General features: G+C 44.1%; 1 protein-coding gene across 1 annotated transcript; it reads left to right on the plus strand.

Moving 5' to 3' along the window:
* Positions 1 to 3880: 3880 nt before the first annotated feature.
* On the plus strand, positions 3881 to 15099 carry LOC143584378 (histone H3.3a-like). The gene is made up of 4 exons (XM_077066451.1): positions 3881 to 3985; positions 4077 to 4153; positions 4257 to 4347; positions 14862 to 15099. The coding sequence occupies exons 1-4, from the start codon at positions 3914 to 3916 to the stop codon at positions 15021 to 15023; spliced, it is 402 nt and encodes a 133-aa protein (XP_076922566.1). The 5' UTR covers positions 3881 to 3913; the 3' UTR covers positions 15024 to 15099.
* Positions 15100 to 17362: the final 2263 nt, after the last annotated feature.

Below are 17362 nucleotides of genomic sequence, written 5' to 3' on the forward strand. Positions count from 1 at the left end.
TGTGTTGCTGTTTGGTCAACATTATTCTCTACATGCTTCATTGGTAATATAAAAGAAATTGAAATTGTTAGACTTATTAGGTTATAAAATATAAAAACTGAAATTGCCAAATACTTATTGATTTCGCGATCTGGGGATCGACTACCGTTTGGTCAACATTTTTGTCCACGGACTTGGCATATAATTCGGTAATAGAAAATGAGCACACTCACATTGGAATCGAATTATAAAAAGTACCGAAATTGTCAAATACTTATTGATGTCGCGCTCTTGGGAGTGACTACCGTTTGGACAACCATAGACTTGGCCTGCAATTAACTTACGAAAAATCAGCACACTCACATAGAAAGTTAATTATTAAAAAAATTAATCAAACTGTCAAATTCTTACATGAGGAGAGGATTCTTGTTGCACAGCCTCACCTAAGGTAAGGATGTTTCCCATAGAACTGGCTTGCAAATCAATGTATTAGGTTATGAAAAATGAAAAATCACATGGAAAGTTGTAATAAACAAAGAAAAAATGTCAAATACTTACCGGTGCTGGCATTTTATTTTGCCCCACAGCACTAGTACTTTGGTTAGAACCAACCTGTCAAATACTTACTCGGGCTCGTTTATTAAACGAGCTTTCTTTTAGGCTCGAGCTCGGGCTCGTGTAAGCTCTGCTCGATCGAGCTTTTTCACCCATACTCTATTTCATTTGGTTAAGTTCAAACTAGAGATGGCAATGGGTCGGGTTTCGGTCGGGTTTAGGTATTCCCAAACCTATACCCGATTATTAAAGTCAATCCCAAACCCGTCCCAAACCCATCGGGTTTTAATCGGGTAATTACCCATTGGGTTTTGGTTTTCCCATCGGGTTTCGGGTTTCCTATCGGGGCTTGATAAAATACTCGCCGGGTATACCCGGCTCAAAACCCGCCGGGTTTTGACAAAATATAACCAATTGATTACAAATGGTTACCATAAAGATAATTTTTTTCAAATAATTAACATAAACAACTTTCGACAAATAATATATTTGGAATATAGTGTGTGTATATATATATATAATAAGCTATATCGGGTATATAATCAGATAAATGGGTTTATGTTATCGGGTAATCGGGTCGGGTAATCGGGGTATATTAGAAATCCCAAACCCGCGAAAATTTTTAAAACTAATCTCAAACCCGTCCCAAACCCTATTGGGTCGGGTATTACCCGTCCCATTTATGTCGGTTTTCTGGTTTTCCCATCGGGTTCGGGTTTCATTGCCATCTCTAATTCAAACGTATACAGACATTAACTAAATACACACATTCAAACATCATCAACAAATATAAAATACATGCATGCAGCATCATCAACACAGTTAATAGAATAACCAAAATATATTTATTATATTTATAGTTAATAATTAATTTCAATTACATTAATATAAAAAACTAATTACAAATTATTACTAGCTAATTCCTACCATTATATTCCATATCTGAATCTATCATCTGATCATTTTCTTCTAGAGTAAGAGAGGGCATGATCCTCTCCCACATGCCGTCCGAGGTGTAGGTGGAGTCCTTTAGCGTTTGTAGGTGAAGGTGCACCTCAGTACGGAATGTTCCATAATCGGACACAACCTTGAAGTCCTCGATTCTGTTCAACCCGATCCATGCAACCTCGATGCCCTGGGCTTTCATCACAATGCTGAAATAGTCAGCAGTGGTGTACCCAAGAAACCTAACCATTCAGTTAAGTTGTTGGTACCTGAAGGTTAGAGGGTTGACATAGTCCACATACCTCACCCTTCGATTCTTTCAGACGCCATAATTAAAGTGGAAAACGATGCTGAAGAAAGTGGGATCGTAGTAGATGTGTGGCTAAAAGTCGTTTTTCACGTAGTGGTTCATCGGATCAGATAACGGATTATTCTTTTTATTCAGTTCGGGCTATTCGGAATTGAAAATTTTAGGACCCTATCCAAAATCCGATCTGAATTAGCAATATACCTATCCAATCCAAATCTATCTGAATTCAATTCGGATTGGATTAGGATAATATCCGAATAATAATCCGAAATAACCTAAAAAAATTTCCTAATTTTTTTTCCTAACATTTAATAGTTTAGAAACAAGAATATTATTCTTTTGTAATATATGGTTGAAGCTTTATATTTCACGAAAAGTTTTAATTCACTCTTATTTTTAGAACTGTTTTTATGAGTAAATCAACGTCCAAGTAGGGTACTGGAACGGGACCTTACAATGTATATGGATGACTATGGTGGTTGATGCATGAGAGGGGAGGTTGACGATGATGGGTGGTAATTGGAAGTTAACCGGTGATGGAGAGGATATGTCGGCGATGGATGATATGTAGAAGAGAGAAATTGAATAAAGGTTTAATGATGAAAGTTATGCGGGAGCATCGATTCGATTAGATCCAACCCGATCGATGTGGAAGAGGTTTAGAGTGTGGAGTAAGCCAGAAGATTTGAATGTTCTTTAAATTATGTTTAAAATTCAAGTTTTCTGATTTTTATCTTTCTTGTTTAGTAAGGTATTACTTTACTATATTAGCCTATTAGGTATAATGTTAATTTACTTTTTTATAAAAAGAACATTGTTCTTGATTATTTGGTTTGGTTTATCTTTGTTCTTGAACATTTTAGTATATCATTTTTATTAGTTCAAGTTTATATAAAAGAAATACTAATAAATAACTGAAATTGACGGATGTCATGACAAACAGATACACACATTTCATTCAAATTTCCACCACATACCTTCTATTTCATTCCACCTTAATTCTATTACCTCTTACCAAACAGACCCTAAAAGTTACACCACTTTTATAAATAGAACCAACAAAAAGTTAATGATGCATTACAAACAGATACACACAATTCTCCCATACAAAGAAGCAACTTAAACAGAGAAAGACAAACTATCGCAAGTGAGGCTGCCTAGCTTTCTTTGCACTAAAATTAAACTAAATCAAAAGGGATAACTTATCACTTCTCTCATTTTATTCAAAAACTACGTATAAAAGTTTTCGGACGGGGGATGGGTGAATAAGGAAGCTTCACCCTTGCTAGACCTAAAGAAGAGATGTTTCTTGCCTTCCAAATCCACCACGGCATAATGTAAGCAAAGGCACTAATCAACTGGAGGTGTTTGTTCACAGAAGTACCATCAAACATGGAAATATCAATTCCAATCATTTAAGAGGAAATGATACATAATGCAGCTCCAAGATGCAAACCAAACCCAAACTACTACTGTCGAGTGGTCAAGGGAGTAAAAGCATAATCTAATTCCTATTATCAGGTTTGTTTAATAAAAAAATAATAATGAGATATATGATATTTAAAATTTTGATTTGAATACATATAATATTTATGGTATATATGAATTCGTTCATGATATAAATTTTAAATAATAAAAAATATTAAAATCGATTAATGTGTATATGTTTATTAATAGAAATTTTTAATTATTTACGATAGAATTATATATTAGTTAACAACAAAAACCAACAAACAAGACACAAAAGAAACACGAATTGTCGATCCTCGTCTAATATTTGCAACCAATCAAAGTCCTCAAGGTTGTGGTTTATTTATATACATAATTTAATTTCAGTAAATACTAAACAGCAATATATAAATATAATAAATAACATTAAAACAAAAGAAACACACAATTACGTGTTCAAAAGGAAATAAAAAAAAAACACAATCCTCGTCTTATATTATTAACCAATCAGAATTGTCCTCACTAAAACAAGCAACCAATCAGAAATAAGCACACCTTAAAGCTTTTCACCAAAACGTACTATATATATGCCTACATATTCTATTTGCAATTGCATTCCAAATATTACAATATCTGATTTAGAGGTATAGTTTCTGTTGTCTTAGCGCTTACACAATGGCTCGTACGAAGCAAACCGCTCGCAAGTCTACAGGTGGAAAAGCTCCCAGAAAGCAACTGGCTCGCAAGGTACTAATAATATTAATTGTTTTCTGCATGAAGATACCATTTAATTATTCAGGTTTTGGTGTAATCGTTTTAAACCTTTGATCGGCTGCAGGCTTGTATGAAAAGTGCACCGACAACTGGAGGAGTGAAGAAGCCTCATCGTTATCGTCCTGGAACGGTTGCACTTCGGTGAGTCGTTAATTATTAACCTTATGTCCATGTAACAGACTGATTGTAAAAATGCAAGTAAAAAAGCCTGATGCTTACTCATTGATCATGTTCATGAATACAGTGAAATTCGCAAGTTTCAGAAATCTACCGAGCTCCTAATCCGTAAATCGCCTTTCCAGAGGCTTGTGCTTGAAATTGCTCAGGATTACAAGGTGAGTATTATTATTACTAGCTGACGTTCATATATTGAAGAGGTATGTACCCGCCTCAACATCGAGCGAGGCGGGTCAACCCACAAGATATATACAAGACATTAGAAATCAAAGATATTATCAAGGCACAAAGCCAAAACTTATGCTCAAGCATCACATGCTTGCACATATCACATATGCTCAAGCATCACTTATGCTCACGCATCACATGTGCTCATGCATCACATATGCTCGCGCGTATCACATGCTCACGCATCATATATGCTTATGCATATCACATCGTGCGTGGCGCATCCGCGCGCGGCGCATATCACATGCTCGCGCATCATACATGCCCCACCCATATCACAGTTGCGCATGGCGCAGCTGCGCGTGGGGCATCCGCGCGTGACGCGTATTACATGCTTGTGCGTATCGCATCTGCGCGTGAAAATAAAGAGAAGACCCCGCGCATCCTCAGGATGGGCGCATATCACACATGCACATAATCAACCTCGTCCTTATCCAAATCAGGATTAGGGCAACCTTGATTGTGCACGTCAGACAACCTTCCAGAAGGCATCTTTTTAAGGAATAAGGATATGCTGATGTTGACAGCTGCTAAGTGAAAGGTGGACAGCTCAGCATGACTCATGGGTTACCACGTGATCATAACCAACGAAAAAGCACCAGGTGTCTCCAGGGACACGTGGCGCAAATCGATTGGAGGAGGCCAACAAAACCCTAATTTGGTCTCAGCTCAATCAGTGGAAACCCTAGCACTATAAATACATCATAACGTACACAGTTACAGACACACATTGACTCACATTGAAGCATATTCAATTACATTCACTGACAGGCAGCCCTAGTCAGTTACTTTCTGATACACAGAGAGAATCACAGAATCATACAGAGTAACATACAGTATTCAGCTATTAAGCAATACTCTCCCATTTCCCTTACTCACAGATTATTATCTTCTCCTACACATACTTATTCTCACGCCGGAGGGTTACCCCAAAGAGGACCCCTCTGTCCCTTTCTGAGGGGTAAGTAACGGCGCTGTTCGTTTTGTAGGTGGAAGAACATTGATCCAGAAGAACCATCGGTGAAATAGTATAATCACACCCGAGGAAAGTAGATCTGCTACCAGCGAGTAGATCCACGTTTCTTCATTGGCGCGCTCATTACTTCTACCCTGACATCTTTGCCAAAGTGATCAAAACTGGTTGATGCCATCTTACTCAGCGCATCTGCAGATTTGTTTTCACTGCGCGGAATATGAATGATTCTGAAGCTGTCAAATTGCTCAGTGAGCTTTTTCGCCTGCTCTAGATATAGAGGCATGGTGTTCTCCTTGGCATCATAAAGGCCATTGACCTGTGCTGCTACCAAGTACGAATCAACATGGGCCTCTAGCTTCTTAACTCCAAACTTGCGCGCAATGCGCAGACCAGCCAGCAGGGCTTCATATTCAGCCTCATTGTTGGTACTCTTGAAGTCCAACCTAATAGCATAAGTATATTCATGATTATCAGGGTCCACCAGTTTGAGGCCCGCGCCGGATCCTTCGCTGTTGGAGGCTCCATCAGTGAATAGCCTCCAAACATCTTCTTCATCATTTGCTCGCGGAGGATCTACCTCTCGCTGAGCTTCTTCAATCTTTCCCTCTGGGATTTCCGTGATGAAATCCGCCAGAACTTGACCCTTTATTGCTGGACGGGGCTTATAGGTGATCGTGTGTTCACCTAATTCCAGCGCCCACTTTGTCAGCCTTCCGGAGAGCGCGGGGCGCCGCAAGACTTGCTGGATGTTGTAACCAGTCAGAACTTCAATAGGATGACCATTGAAGTATCTATGGAGCTTGCGCGACGTGTGTGTTAGTGACAAAACTAACTTTTCCATGATGGAATAGCGCGTCTCAGGGTCTGTCAGCACCCGACTCACATAGTATATTGGCGTTTGGATCCCCTTGCGATCCACCAATAATACTGCGCCGATGGCGCGGTCTCCAGCTGACAGGTAAAATGTAAGGGTTTCGCCAGGAAGTGGAGCTGTTAGCGCGGGCAGCTTTATGAGACATTCTTTTATCTCACTGAAAGCTTGCTCAGCCTCAGGCGTCCACTTGAATTGGCTCTTCTTCAAGCAGTTCCTCAAAGTGTTAACGAATGGAGTAGATTTGCTGGCGTGGTTTGCTAGGAACCTGTTGATTGACACCAATCTACCATTCAGCTTCTGAACCTCTTTCATGGTGGATGGTGAAGGCATGTCAAGGATGGCTTCCACCTTTTCAGGGTTCACCTCGAAACCATCCTTAGTGACCATTACACCAAGAAATTTCCCCTCTTCCACGCCGAAAGTACATTTGCTCGGGTTGAGCTTCATGTTAACTTCCGTTAGGCGCTGAAGAGTTTCCTCGATGTCTTTGAGCATTTGTCTCTCCTCCCTGCTCTTGATCACCAAATCATCAACGTAGACTTCCAGATTTCTTCCAATTTGTTCATTGAAAACCGAATCCATAAGTCTCTGATAGGTGGCGCCCGCATTCTTTAAACCAAAGGGCATTTTTGTGTAACAGAAAACACCCTTGTCGGTTCTGAAGGCAGTCTTGTCTTCGTCTTGTGGTGCCATTTGAATCTGGTGATAGCCTTTGTAGGCATCAATGGCGCCACGGAGTCCACCTTTGCGTCGATGTTTGGGAGGGGGTAACAGTCTTTCGGACATCCTTTGTTGAGGTCCTTGAAGTCAATACACATCCTCCATGACCCGTTGCTTTTCTTTACCATCACAGGATTGGCTACCCACGTCTGGTATCGGATCGGGCGGATGATGTTTGCGCGCAACAGGTCCTCAACTTGCTCATTCATGGCCCTCGCCTTTTCATCCCCCATGATTCTCTTTTTCTGAGCAATTGGCTCCACCGACTTAAACGTGTTAAGAGAATGTTGCGCCAAGTCTCGCGGGACCCCAGTCATATCGGAGTGTTGCCACGCGAAGACTGACGTGTATTTTGTGAGCAACTTTTTCATTCTCAATCTCGTTTCGTCTGAAATGGTAGCGCCAATTGTGACCGTTTGCTCTGGGAATTTTGGGTTTAAAATCCACTTCTCTGGCGCATTGTCCGCCATTGGAAGTTTCATTCTCCCTTCCCGCGGCGTACTTGTCACTGCGCACAAGTGATCGCGATAAACAAATGTTACGCCTGTTGGTGTTGGGAACCCCAATGCACCGTGCGCTGGCGACGGTACAGCATTAAATTGGGCAATCGTTCCCCTACCCAGGATCATATTGTGGCATGACGTGGTGGGCAAGACCAAGAAGTTGACAACTTCGGCTCGCTTGTGCTCATCATCCCCCATAGTTAGTTCAAACTGAATCTGTCCAAGGGGATGGATGATTTCATTTGAAACACCACAGATTGGTGCGTTCACAATTTCGAGCCGCACTTGGTCTGCCGGGTCTAACTTTCTGAAACACTGCTCATACATAATGTCAGATTCGCTTCCAGTGTCCACCAGGACCTTTGACACTTCGTAATGAGCAATGTGTGTGGTGATGACGAGAGGACTGCTTATTGAAGGGCCTCCCCTGATTCTTGGGAAGATGACTTGCTGCTCGCGCCAATCTCCGTGGATTTGCGCGCTTCTCTTTTTTGACGTCTGCCCTTGTCGTCCCCCCTCAGCCACACAGATTCTTTTGTATTTCTTGCTGGCAGAGGCTCCTTCCGGTTGCTCATCTTCTATTCTTGGGTTTTTCACCAAGTGAGCCAGCCTGCCTGACTTTACATCCTTCTCGATCGCATCCTTTAAATGATGGCATGCGTCGGTGTTGTGGCCCGGGGACTTGTGAAATTCACAATATTTGCCACTGTTTTGCGGTCCCTTGTAGTGTAGTTGCTTGGGGGGCTTGAATTGGACATTCTCAGTACTTAACACCTGTGAAGGTGTTTTAGTGAGGGAAGTCCATATTCTTGGCAGAGGTCTGCTCGGATCTCTGCCGCCCTCCCTCTTGTCACCCTCCCCGCGACTACGAACATCTTTTTGGGGCTGGGGTGAGCTTGGTTGCGCTAGCTTTTCTGCGGAAGAAAAACTTGTTGGCTGCAACCGGGACCATACAGAGTTCTGTTTGGCCCTCTTCTCTTTGCTGCGCGGTGATTCAGCCTGATGCGCTCTTTCTCTTGCCCTATCTTGGGCAATCTGTTTTTCATTTCTCGCGAAGACTCGCGATGCTTCCATTAGTTTTGCCCACGTGGTGGGCATACCATCTTTGCTTACGAGAGCTCGGCGGAGTTGATCACTGCGCGCGCCTTGTATAAAAGCCACGCGCAGGAGTTGCTCAGTTATACCCCCGATTGCCAGAGACTCCTGATTGAAACGAGTGATGTAGTCCTCAATCGTTTCATCATTCCTGCGCACGACAGTGCATGATGTCATCAGGATCGCGCGTGTGCCTGCGCTGCTGTACGAAGTGGGCTTGGAACTTTTCTAATAGTTCCTCGAACCCATCAATTTGCCCAGTCGGCAAGCTCTCGAACCATACCCGCGCTGCGCCCGTGAGGCAGCGAGCAAACATATGACACCATGTTGGCATCGTCCAGCTCTCTAGGTTTCCCGTGTTATAGAAACCTTGCAAAAAGTCATCTGGATCTGTTGTGCCATCATATTTGCCCAGACCACTTGGCATCTTGGTCTTGTGCTGGATGGGAGCCTGCGCGATGCGCGCAGTAAACTTTGAGTGTTTTACCAAGATGTCTGGTCTGTAGGGTGTGGTTACGTCCACTTGCCCTCTGACCGGTGGGCTGTACGGCATGTGCAGGTCCAGATCTGCTCTGGCTCCAGGCGCCATGTTCACAGGCGCGCGGAGCTGTGAGCCTCCTGCATGAGTATCCCGTGTCTTTCTCATGCTATGCACTTCTTCATCACTGAACTCAGTGTGTGCAGTGTGAACAGAATGTCCTTCTTCCGGCGCGCGCGGCCTTTTTGTAGTCTGCTTATCAAACGCTTGCCTTTGTGTTTGGTCGGCTAGCTTCTTCTGTTTGACCATTTCATTGTACTTTTCCATCAGACGCCGCTGCTCGTTTATGAGCCATTCATTCGGATCATTTGTTTCTTCTTCTGGACCCATTGGTCCTTTCAGTTTCGCGCCGGCCATATTTTGTAACGTGAGATCGTCTGGAGGAGTTTCAGTCTGGCCGTGAGGGGTTGTGACGAAGGGACGGTTGCTGGTGGTACGCGTAGAATCACGCGGAACCCTCAGAACCTGCTGTCCGTCGTTAACACACTCACGTTCAATATCCTCCAGAGCTTGATCAACGTTACGAATGCCAGAAACCATGGTGATTGATTTTTTTGTAGATCTGATTAGATCTGATCTGCTACATAGCCGCTGGCAGAGGCAACATCCCCCGCGCCACCATCATCGCCACCAGCCCTCTCGCATTCGTCAAGAAACTTCTTTAGCGCGCCGAGGTCGGGCTGGTCAGCAAGCGCAGCAATCTGCAAATCAATAGAAAAGTATTGAGTACAAAACACTTGGAAAATTAATCAAGAAAAACTCATTAAGGTCAAGGTACCTGAACAAGGATGGGGATGGGAGTACTCATATACTTCTCCCCCACCACGGCCATGTCCGCGCAGGCCGCGTCGCTCTTGTAAGGGTACTCGGATGGGTTCTTCTTCAACATACCATATTCGTACCCATCCGTAAACCCTTCAGCTCGACCCACCAAGCGCGCGGCAGCATTACAGTCCATCACAAGGGCCTGAAACTTGCCAGAATATTTCATCGCCAAAGCGCAACGAGTCATGCCCTGTGACACCAGCCATTGGCGATCCTGCGCGAGGCCAGCAACAGACGTCTCGAGGGCAGGAACCTGGGAGTTTAATAACTCCACAGTTTCCTTGGTCTTTTTCAGCTCCTCTCTATCAGACGCTGCTGCCGCCAAAATTTCTTCTTTTTCCGCCTGCGCAGCATCAAGTGCTTCCTGGCTAGACGCTGCCGTCGCCAGGGCCTCATCTCTATCGGCCTGCGCGGCCGCCAAATACTTCTTCAGGCGCGCAACCTCGCACTCCAGTGATGATTTCTCAGTGATACTCTGGACGATAGCTTGGTCACGCGCCTCCGCCTGCTGTTCCAAGACACGCACTCTCCGCGCGTACTTGGCAACTTCGGCCTCCGCCACCTGCTGCTTCTCCCGCGCAGCTTGGAGCTCATGCCCGCGCTTAGTAAAGGCGGTGTTGGCACTTGCTCGGTTTTCACTGAGCTCCGCCTGGAGTTTCTCAGCTCGTGCGCGAGCATCAGAAAGGTTCCAGGCGGCCACCTTAGCCTCTCGCTGGGCTTCCACAAGAGCATCGCGTACTTTAATATAATCACGATGAACCTCTTGGGAGGCAACAAAGAAAGCTGACCCAGCGAAAATGTGATCATTAAGCAAGTCAGCGCGGGTGCGCTCCTCCTGATACCTCCTTTCAGTAGGAGGCACGGCATGAGCCCAGAAGTCCTCGCATACGCCCATGGATTGGAAGGAACTGTCTTCATTAATATTCCATCTCGGGCGGTAAACGTGGTCACCTTCCTGCAAAACACAAGAAATGTTCTAAGTCATAAAAACATACTTATATGGAAGTACGCGCAGCGGAGCAACAAATTAAAACATACCTGCGGGGATGAAGCAGAAAAGTCAGCGCCAGCCCCACCAGAGGTATGCGCTGCGAAGACTTGTGGCATCGCAGGGCTAGCGCGGTCTCCCAAGGAGTCCTCAGCTCGGGCCCCCTCAGCCTCCTCATCTTCTTCAATAGGCCTCTTCTCCTGCGACCTGGAGGTCTCCAAACCAGACTCGCGGGGAGGGCTGCATGTAGGAGGAGGCGAGGGAGGTCTCGACGCCGCCAATTCGGCGCGCAATACGGTTTCCTGTTCCTTTGTAATCCCAATAAGGGGAGAATCAGCACTAGCAGGAGCAGGACCAGAACCAGACCGGCAACTTGTACGCCAGCTACAACTCCTATGAACAAATCAACAAGGAAAATTGGTTTATGACTGGATCCAAAAGAAAAAATTCAGAAGACAAATGTGCAAAACATACCTTGGCGCAATTCTGTTCGCGCGGCGAACATCGCCATAAAGTTCATTCTACCCTTCTCAGAGGGTAGAACGGGGGACTTCGAAGCAGACCCCGGCGCAGCCTCAGCACCTTGTGGCGCCTGCGGCTGATCTGCAACCGTCGCCGGTCCTGCAAACATTCAAAGGACCAAAGGTTTAATAATAATTCAATCAGATGAAGATAAGCAAAGTATACCTGTCGCAGGCGCGGCACTGCTTCTCTCTTCAGCCGCGCGAACGGAGGAGGTGACGCCACCATACCTCAAGTGGACAGGAGGTCTGCCCACTTTCACAGGTAGGGAAGCTAAAGAACCCTTGATGGCAGACACCTGGGTTTCCTTAGGTCCCTTCGTTTGAGCATGGGGATGAGCGACAGGGGTGTCATCTTTCTTTTGTCTCTTACTGACCCCTGCGCCAGTTTTCCCCTTAGCTTTGCGCTTTAGTAGGGGCGCCTCCTCTTCCTCCTCCTCCTCTTCCGCGAGCTCCAGCTCGTAGTTTTCGAGCGCATCTGCAAATACAAGCAACACAAGTGTTAGCAACATTTGGTATTCTAAAGGAATAAGCATAAGTGCAAAGGCTTACCAGGCGCGTCGCCATCAAAGTCAAATTCCAGATCCACTGGGATGAACATGTCATCGAAGCGATCTGGGAAACCAACCTCCCCAGCGCCAAGCGCGACGGAGCCACCCTCCACTTGATCATCATAAGCGGCGTGGATATAATCTTTGGTGACAGCGCAAAAACAAGTCAAGTGATATCAGAAAAAGAATTATGTTCGCGCAGAAAAAGAAATAAAGCAATAAACTTACACAACCCGTCGACTTGGATAACGGGCTCAAGCGAGCTGTCCGCCCACCTCTTGCTCATACCAACCCCCACCAGCGCCTCCTCACGAATGCTCTTGGCGGGGGATGGTTCAGTGGACAGCTTCTTAACCCAGGCGCCAGTTGGGTTCTTGAGGACACCCACATCCGCAGGCGCAGAAGAGATGGAGCGCATGGTCATACGGATGGGTATCACACCAGCCCTAATGTAGAAGAACCTCTCATACCAGTCATGAAGGCTCTTGAATGAAACAGTGGAGCACTTCACCTTCTGACTGCGAGGAATAAAAGAGAACCAATTGTCTTGGATCTTGGCCTTATAAAAATACTGAAAGCGCCGAGGGGTAGGCTCCTCGCGCTGGGATTTGCACATGAACTCAAAGTGAGTCATGCGCACAAGTCCAAAAGGATGGACTTGGGATATATGAATCCCATAGAACTGCAGCAGTGCACCCACAAACCTTGTCATCGGGAGACGAAGGTTGCAGTGGGTGAAAAAATGGCTATATAAGGATATATAACAGGCAGGCGGGTCCGCCGCCGATTGCCCGGCCTCAGGCAACATGCAGCCAAACAGGGTGGGAAAGCCCTGAGAGGCGATAAGGCTGTCAAGATCAGCCTGCCTCAATTTGCAGGGGATTTCATTCCACCTCCTCACCACCTTGGTCGTCCTTACCTCCTCCGATGAGCCCTCAGCAACCTTCTTCCCCTTGCCTTTCTTCTTCAACGTCGACATCACTACGGATTTAACGCGGCGTTTTCGAGAAACGATTGAGGTGATCGACGGGTTTGAGGAGTCCGAACCATCAGACATACAACTGAAAATCAAACGGAAACTTCTGAAGAACGGATATTTGGGAAGCAGAAAGAAGGATAATCAGAAGATAAAGAAAGAAAAGCTTAGAAGAATAAACAAGAAGATGAAGGATAAAGAACTCCAAGGGCTGGTTTTTATAGGCCGAGGAGAGAGAAATTTGGGTGCTGAACGGACTTCACGCGCCCCCACTCGCAGGTAATAGCCAACGCGAGCGCGACACGTGTCCCTGACAACTGTGTGAGAGGACTCGAAAAGAAAAATACGGCGGGTGCCAGAGTTCACGCGCCCCCACTCGCTGGTCTTGGCCAACACGAGCGCGACACGTGTCCCTGACAGCTTGTGAGGGGACACGAAAGGCAACTGTAGCACCTCGAGCACACGAAATGTCTGACACGTCTCCATCACTGACCCACGTCAGCAACCATCACGTACATGGACGATTCGTTTTCAACCAAATGGATAGAACTTCGCGCAACGATGGAAACAACAAAGAAAACGACAAAACCCCTTTTAAAAGACCAAATCAGTAAGTCTAATATCTATCTTACCGCGCTCGCACGAGATAAGACACACATTAGACTGGGGGGGCTTGAAGAGGTATGTACCCGCCTCAACATCGAGCGAGGCGGGTCAACCCACAAGATATATACAAGACATTAGAAATCAAAGATATTATCAAGGCACAAAGCCAAAACTTATGCTCAAGCATCACATGCTTGCACATATCACATATGCTCAAGCATCACTTATGCTCACGCATCACATGTGCTCATGCATCACATATGCTCGCGCGTATCACATGCTCACGCATCATATATGCTTATGCATATCACATCGTGCGTGGCGCATCCGCGCGCGGCGCATATCACATGCTCGCTCATCATACATGCCCCACCCATATCACAGTTGCGCATGGCGCAGCTGCGCGTGGGGCATCTGCGCGTGACGCGTATTACATGCTTGTGCGTATCGCATCTGCGCGTGAAAATAAAGAGAAGACCCCGCGCATCCTCAGGATGGGCGCATATCACACATGCACATAATCAACCTCGTCCTTATCCAAATCAGGATTAGGGCAACCTTGATTGTGCACGTCAGACAACCTTCCAGAAGGCATCTTTTTAAGGAATAAGGATATGCTGATGTTGACAGCTGCTAAGTGAAAGGTGGACAGCTCAGCATGACTCATGGGTTACCACGTGATCATAACCAACGAAAAAGCACCAGGTGTCTCCAGGGACACGTGGCGCAAATCGATTGGAGGAGGCCAACAAAACCCTAATTTGGTCTCAGCTCAATCAGTGGAAACCCTAGCACTATAAATACATCATAACGTACACAGTTACAGACACACATTGACTCACATTGAAGCATATTCAATTACATTCACTGACAGGCAGCCCTAGTCAGTTACTTTCTGATACACAGAGAGAATCACAGAATCATACAGAGTAACATACAGTATTCAGCTATTAAGCAATACTCTCCCATTTCCCTTACTCACAGATTATTATCTTCTCCTACACATACTTATTCTCACGCCGGAGGGTTACCCCAAAGAGGACCCCTCTGTCCCTTTCTGAGGGGTAAGTAACCGCGCTGTTCGTTTTGTAGGTGGAAGAACATTGATCCAGAAGAACCATCGGTGAAATAGTATAATCACACCCGAGGAAAGTAGATCTGCTACCAGCGAGTAGATCCACGTTTCTTCATATATAAACCCTATGCATCTATAATCTTACAATATTATTGCTTATGCACTCAACTGATGATGCATGTACGTTTGGTTCTAGGCTGACTTGAGGTTCCAGAGCCATGCTGTGTTGGCGCTTCAGGAGGCGGCCGAAGCGTACCTAGTCGGTCTGTTTGAGGATACCAACTTGTGTTCCATCCATGCCAAGAGGGTCACAATCATGGTTAAAGACATCCAGTTGGCCCTTCGAATCCGCGCTTAGTTAATATCTTAATTAACAATGAAAGTGATTATTATCTTCAACTTTATATGCATTTCCTCTAGTTAATTACAAAGACTTTTCTTTCTTTCTTTTTGTGATGGTGGTTGAATCTTTAAGTTTTTAACTGTTTGAATTTTAATGATGTGGCACTGAATGGATTGAAGTTTTATATAATTGGATGTGATCTTTGTTGCCGTCTTTAATTATAATGATCGATCTTGTATTTGATGTGGGTTTTGTAAAAGATTTATGCAGGGGAAACGAAGGGCTTTTAGGTTAGGTGATTTTCATTTTCAGCGCCTAACTTTGTCATTCATTCTCTTGCCTTTTTCCCTCCTCTCACCAATCTAGAATACTTGTATTGATATAAAATAAGTTATGATCAAATGACTTTTAAGAAGTTACATGCAACATTACAAGGCAGTTGTGTCAAGAACGCTGTCTGGTTGTTGATACTAATGGCTATATGTGACTTCAATATACAACAATTGTTTTTACACTTTAATCTTCTTTAAAATGATACAAGCGTTAAATTCTTCTTTTTGTTATTAATTATGGAACTTTTGTGAGATACATCTGTGGCTATTTATTTATTATATTTTACTTTTGAACCTCAACTCACAAATCCATCTACTCAATACTCACGCTAGTGATACAACCATGAAAGAGCCAACCCAATTATAACAAAAATCATTGCATTTACTTTTTTACACTCTTGATATAGATGCTCATATACTTTGTTAATCCCACCGTCCAAATCCGAAATCTACACTTGATTTGATTTTAAAATGTCACATAGTGTACTAACATTGTTGGTACCAAGCATGGATAAAGGACAATATTTTAATAAAACAAAGGCTCCAAATTTTTATTTCGCTATAGACCTTTAAAATATTGAGCCTTCTCTGCTCATTGATGGATAGGATACAGTGCTTGCTGTTTTAATTTAAAGTGATGAATAAAATCTATTTTAATGGATTATCTTTGGATATATATATTGAGTAAACATTATATATGGGTGTGAATGTTGACCCAAAGATGGGTCTCTTCTATAAAATAGTGTTTTGATCATTATGAATTTATGATCTTCTATAAAATTGTGTTTTGATCATCTCTTAAATGTTAATAGACTCAAAGAATTGAAATTGAAGTGTAAAACTTTGTAATTTTTCTTTTTTCTTTCTTTTTTTTGTCAAAATGATGTTTTCTACCCTTTTCTTACCGCAAAACTGGCAGAATGACGTTTTGACAAACTAATTTTAACAAATTTTTCTCCGATAACCCAATACATCTTTTATAATGCATGTGTTTGCACTTTGAAGTGTTGTTGGTGTTGGGTTCGTAGGCCTTGTTGGCCCGGTTTATTATTTGAAGTCTAAAGGGCTGACGGGTGTAGGGTGGTCAGACCGAAGCCCGGCCCGGTTTAGATTTCTTGTTCAATAATTTACAAACTCTATACTAGTCTCTATTTAAACAATGCTATGTACTTGTAATCATTGTCACTCAATAAAGATATACCTAGTTGCCACACGTGGACGTAGGTCAGTTTAGACCGAACCACGTTAAATCCTCGTGTTCATTATTGCTTCTGTTTTCGTGTTCGGTTCGTGTGTGCGTTTAATCTTAACAAGTGGTATCAAGAGCTTAGGTTCGGGATCACACGAGAACCAGCCGAGTCACCGTTAAAACATCCAGCCGCCGCCACCCTACTGTGCTAGGGTTCCGCTGCTGCCTACGGTTTTTCGATTGCCGTTAGGGTTTATGCCGCCGTCGTTTCGCCGCCACTAATCCCAGCACGACAATCATGACTAGGGTTCATTCTCAGTCACCGATGACCTGAGTTTCAGGTACTGTGATTTATTCGAAAGCTTTATTTACCACCGTAAGCCACCGTTTTTTGCATTGCATATTGAAGCGCTACTTTGTCAGAAAGACTTGGATTTAGTGTTTGAGGATGAAAAACCAGAAAAGTTGTCAGAAGCATATTGGAAGAAGTTAGACAAGAAAGCTAGGGCTTGTATTACTTTGTCGTTATCGGAAGATGTGGCGTTTAACGTCATGAACGAAACCACAGCCCGTGGTATGATGGATGCACTATCCAACATGTATGAGAAGCATTGGCAACGAATAAGGTCTATCTTATCAGAGAGCTAGTGACAACTCGAATGAAAGAGGGTGGTTCAGTTACAACGCATATTAATAATCTTAACTCGAATCTCTCCCGCTTACTGTCAGTCGGCATTAAGTTTGATGATGAAGTTCAAGGTCTTTTGTTGTTATCCTCTTTGTCCGATAGTTGGTCGCAAACAGTGACAGCGGTTTGTAGTTCATCTACAAAA

This window comes from Bidens hawaiensis, unplaced genomic scaffold (genome assembly GCF_021521415.1).
Source record: "Bidens hawaiensis isolate Kalapana, Puna unplaced genomic scaffold, B.hawaiensis_p1.1 tig00001521_1, whole genome shotgun sequence".
NCBI lineage: Eukaryota > Viridiplantae > Streptophyta > Magnoliopsida > Asterales > Asteraceae > Bidens > Bidens hawaiensis.

What these genes read in the sequence shown, in the direction of transcription:
- LOC143584378 (XM_077066451.1), top strand. Translation starts at nt 3,914, where the DNA reads ATGGCTCGTACGAAGCAAACCGCTCGCAAGTCTACAGGTGGAAAAGCT. An exon ending in GAAAGCAACTGGCTCGCAAG is followed by an intron (nt 3,986 to 4,076) that starts GTACTAATAATA and finishes GATCGGCTGCAG; the next exon opens with GCTTGTATGAAAAGTGCACC. An exon ending in AAATTGCTCAGGATTACAAG is followed by an intron (nt 4,348 to 14,861) that starts GTGAGTATTATT and finishes GTTTGGTTCTAG; the next exon opens with GCTGACTTGAGGTTCCAGAG.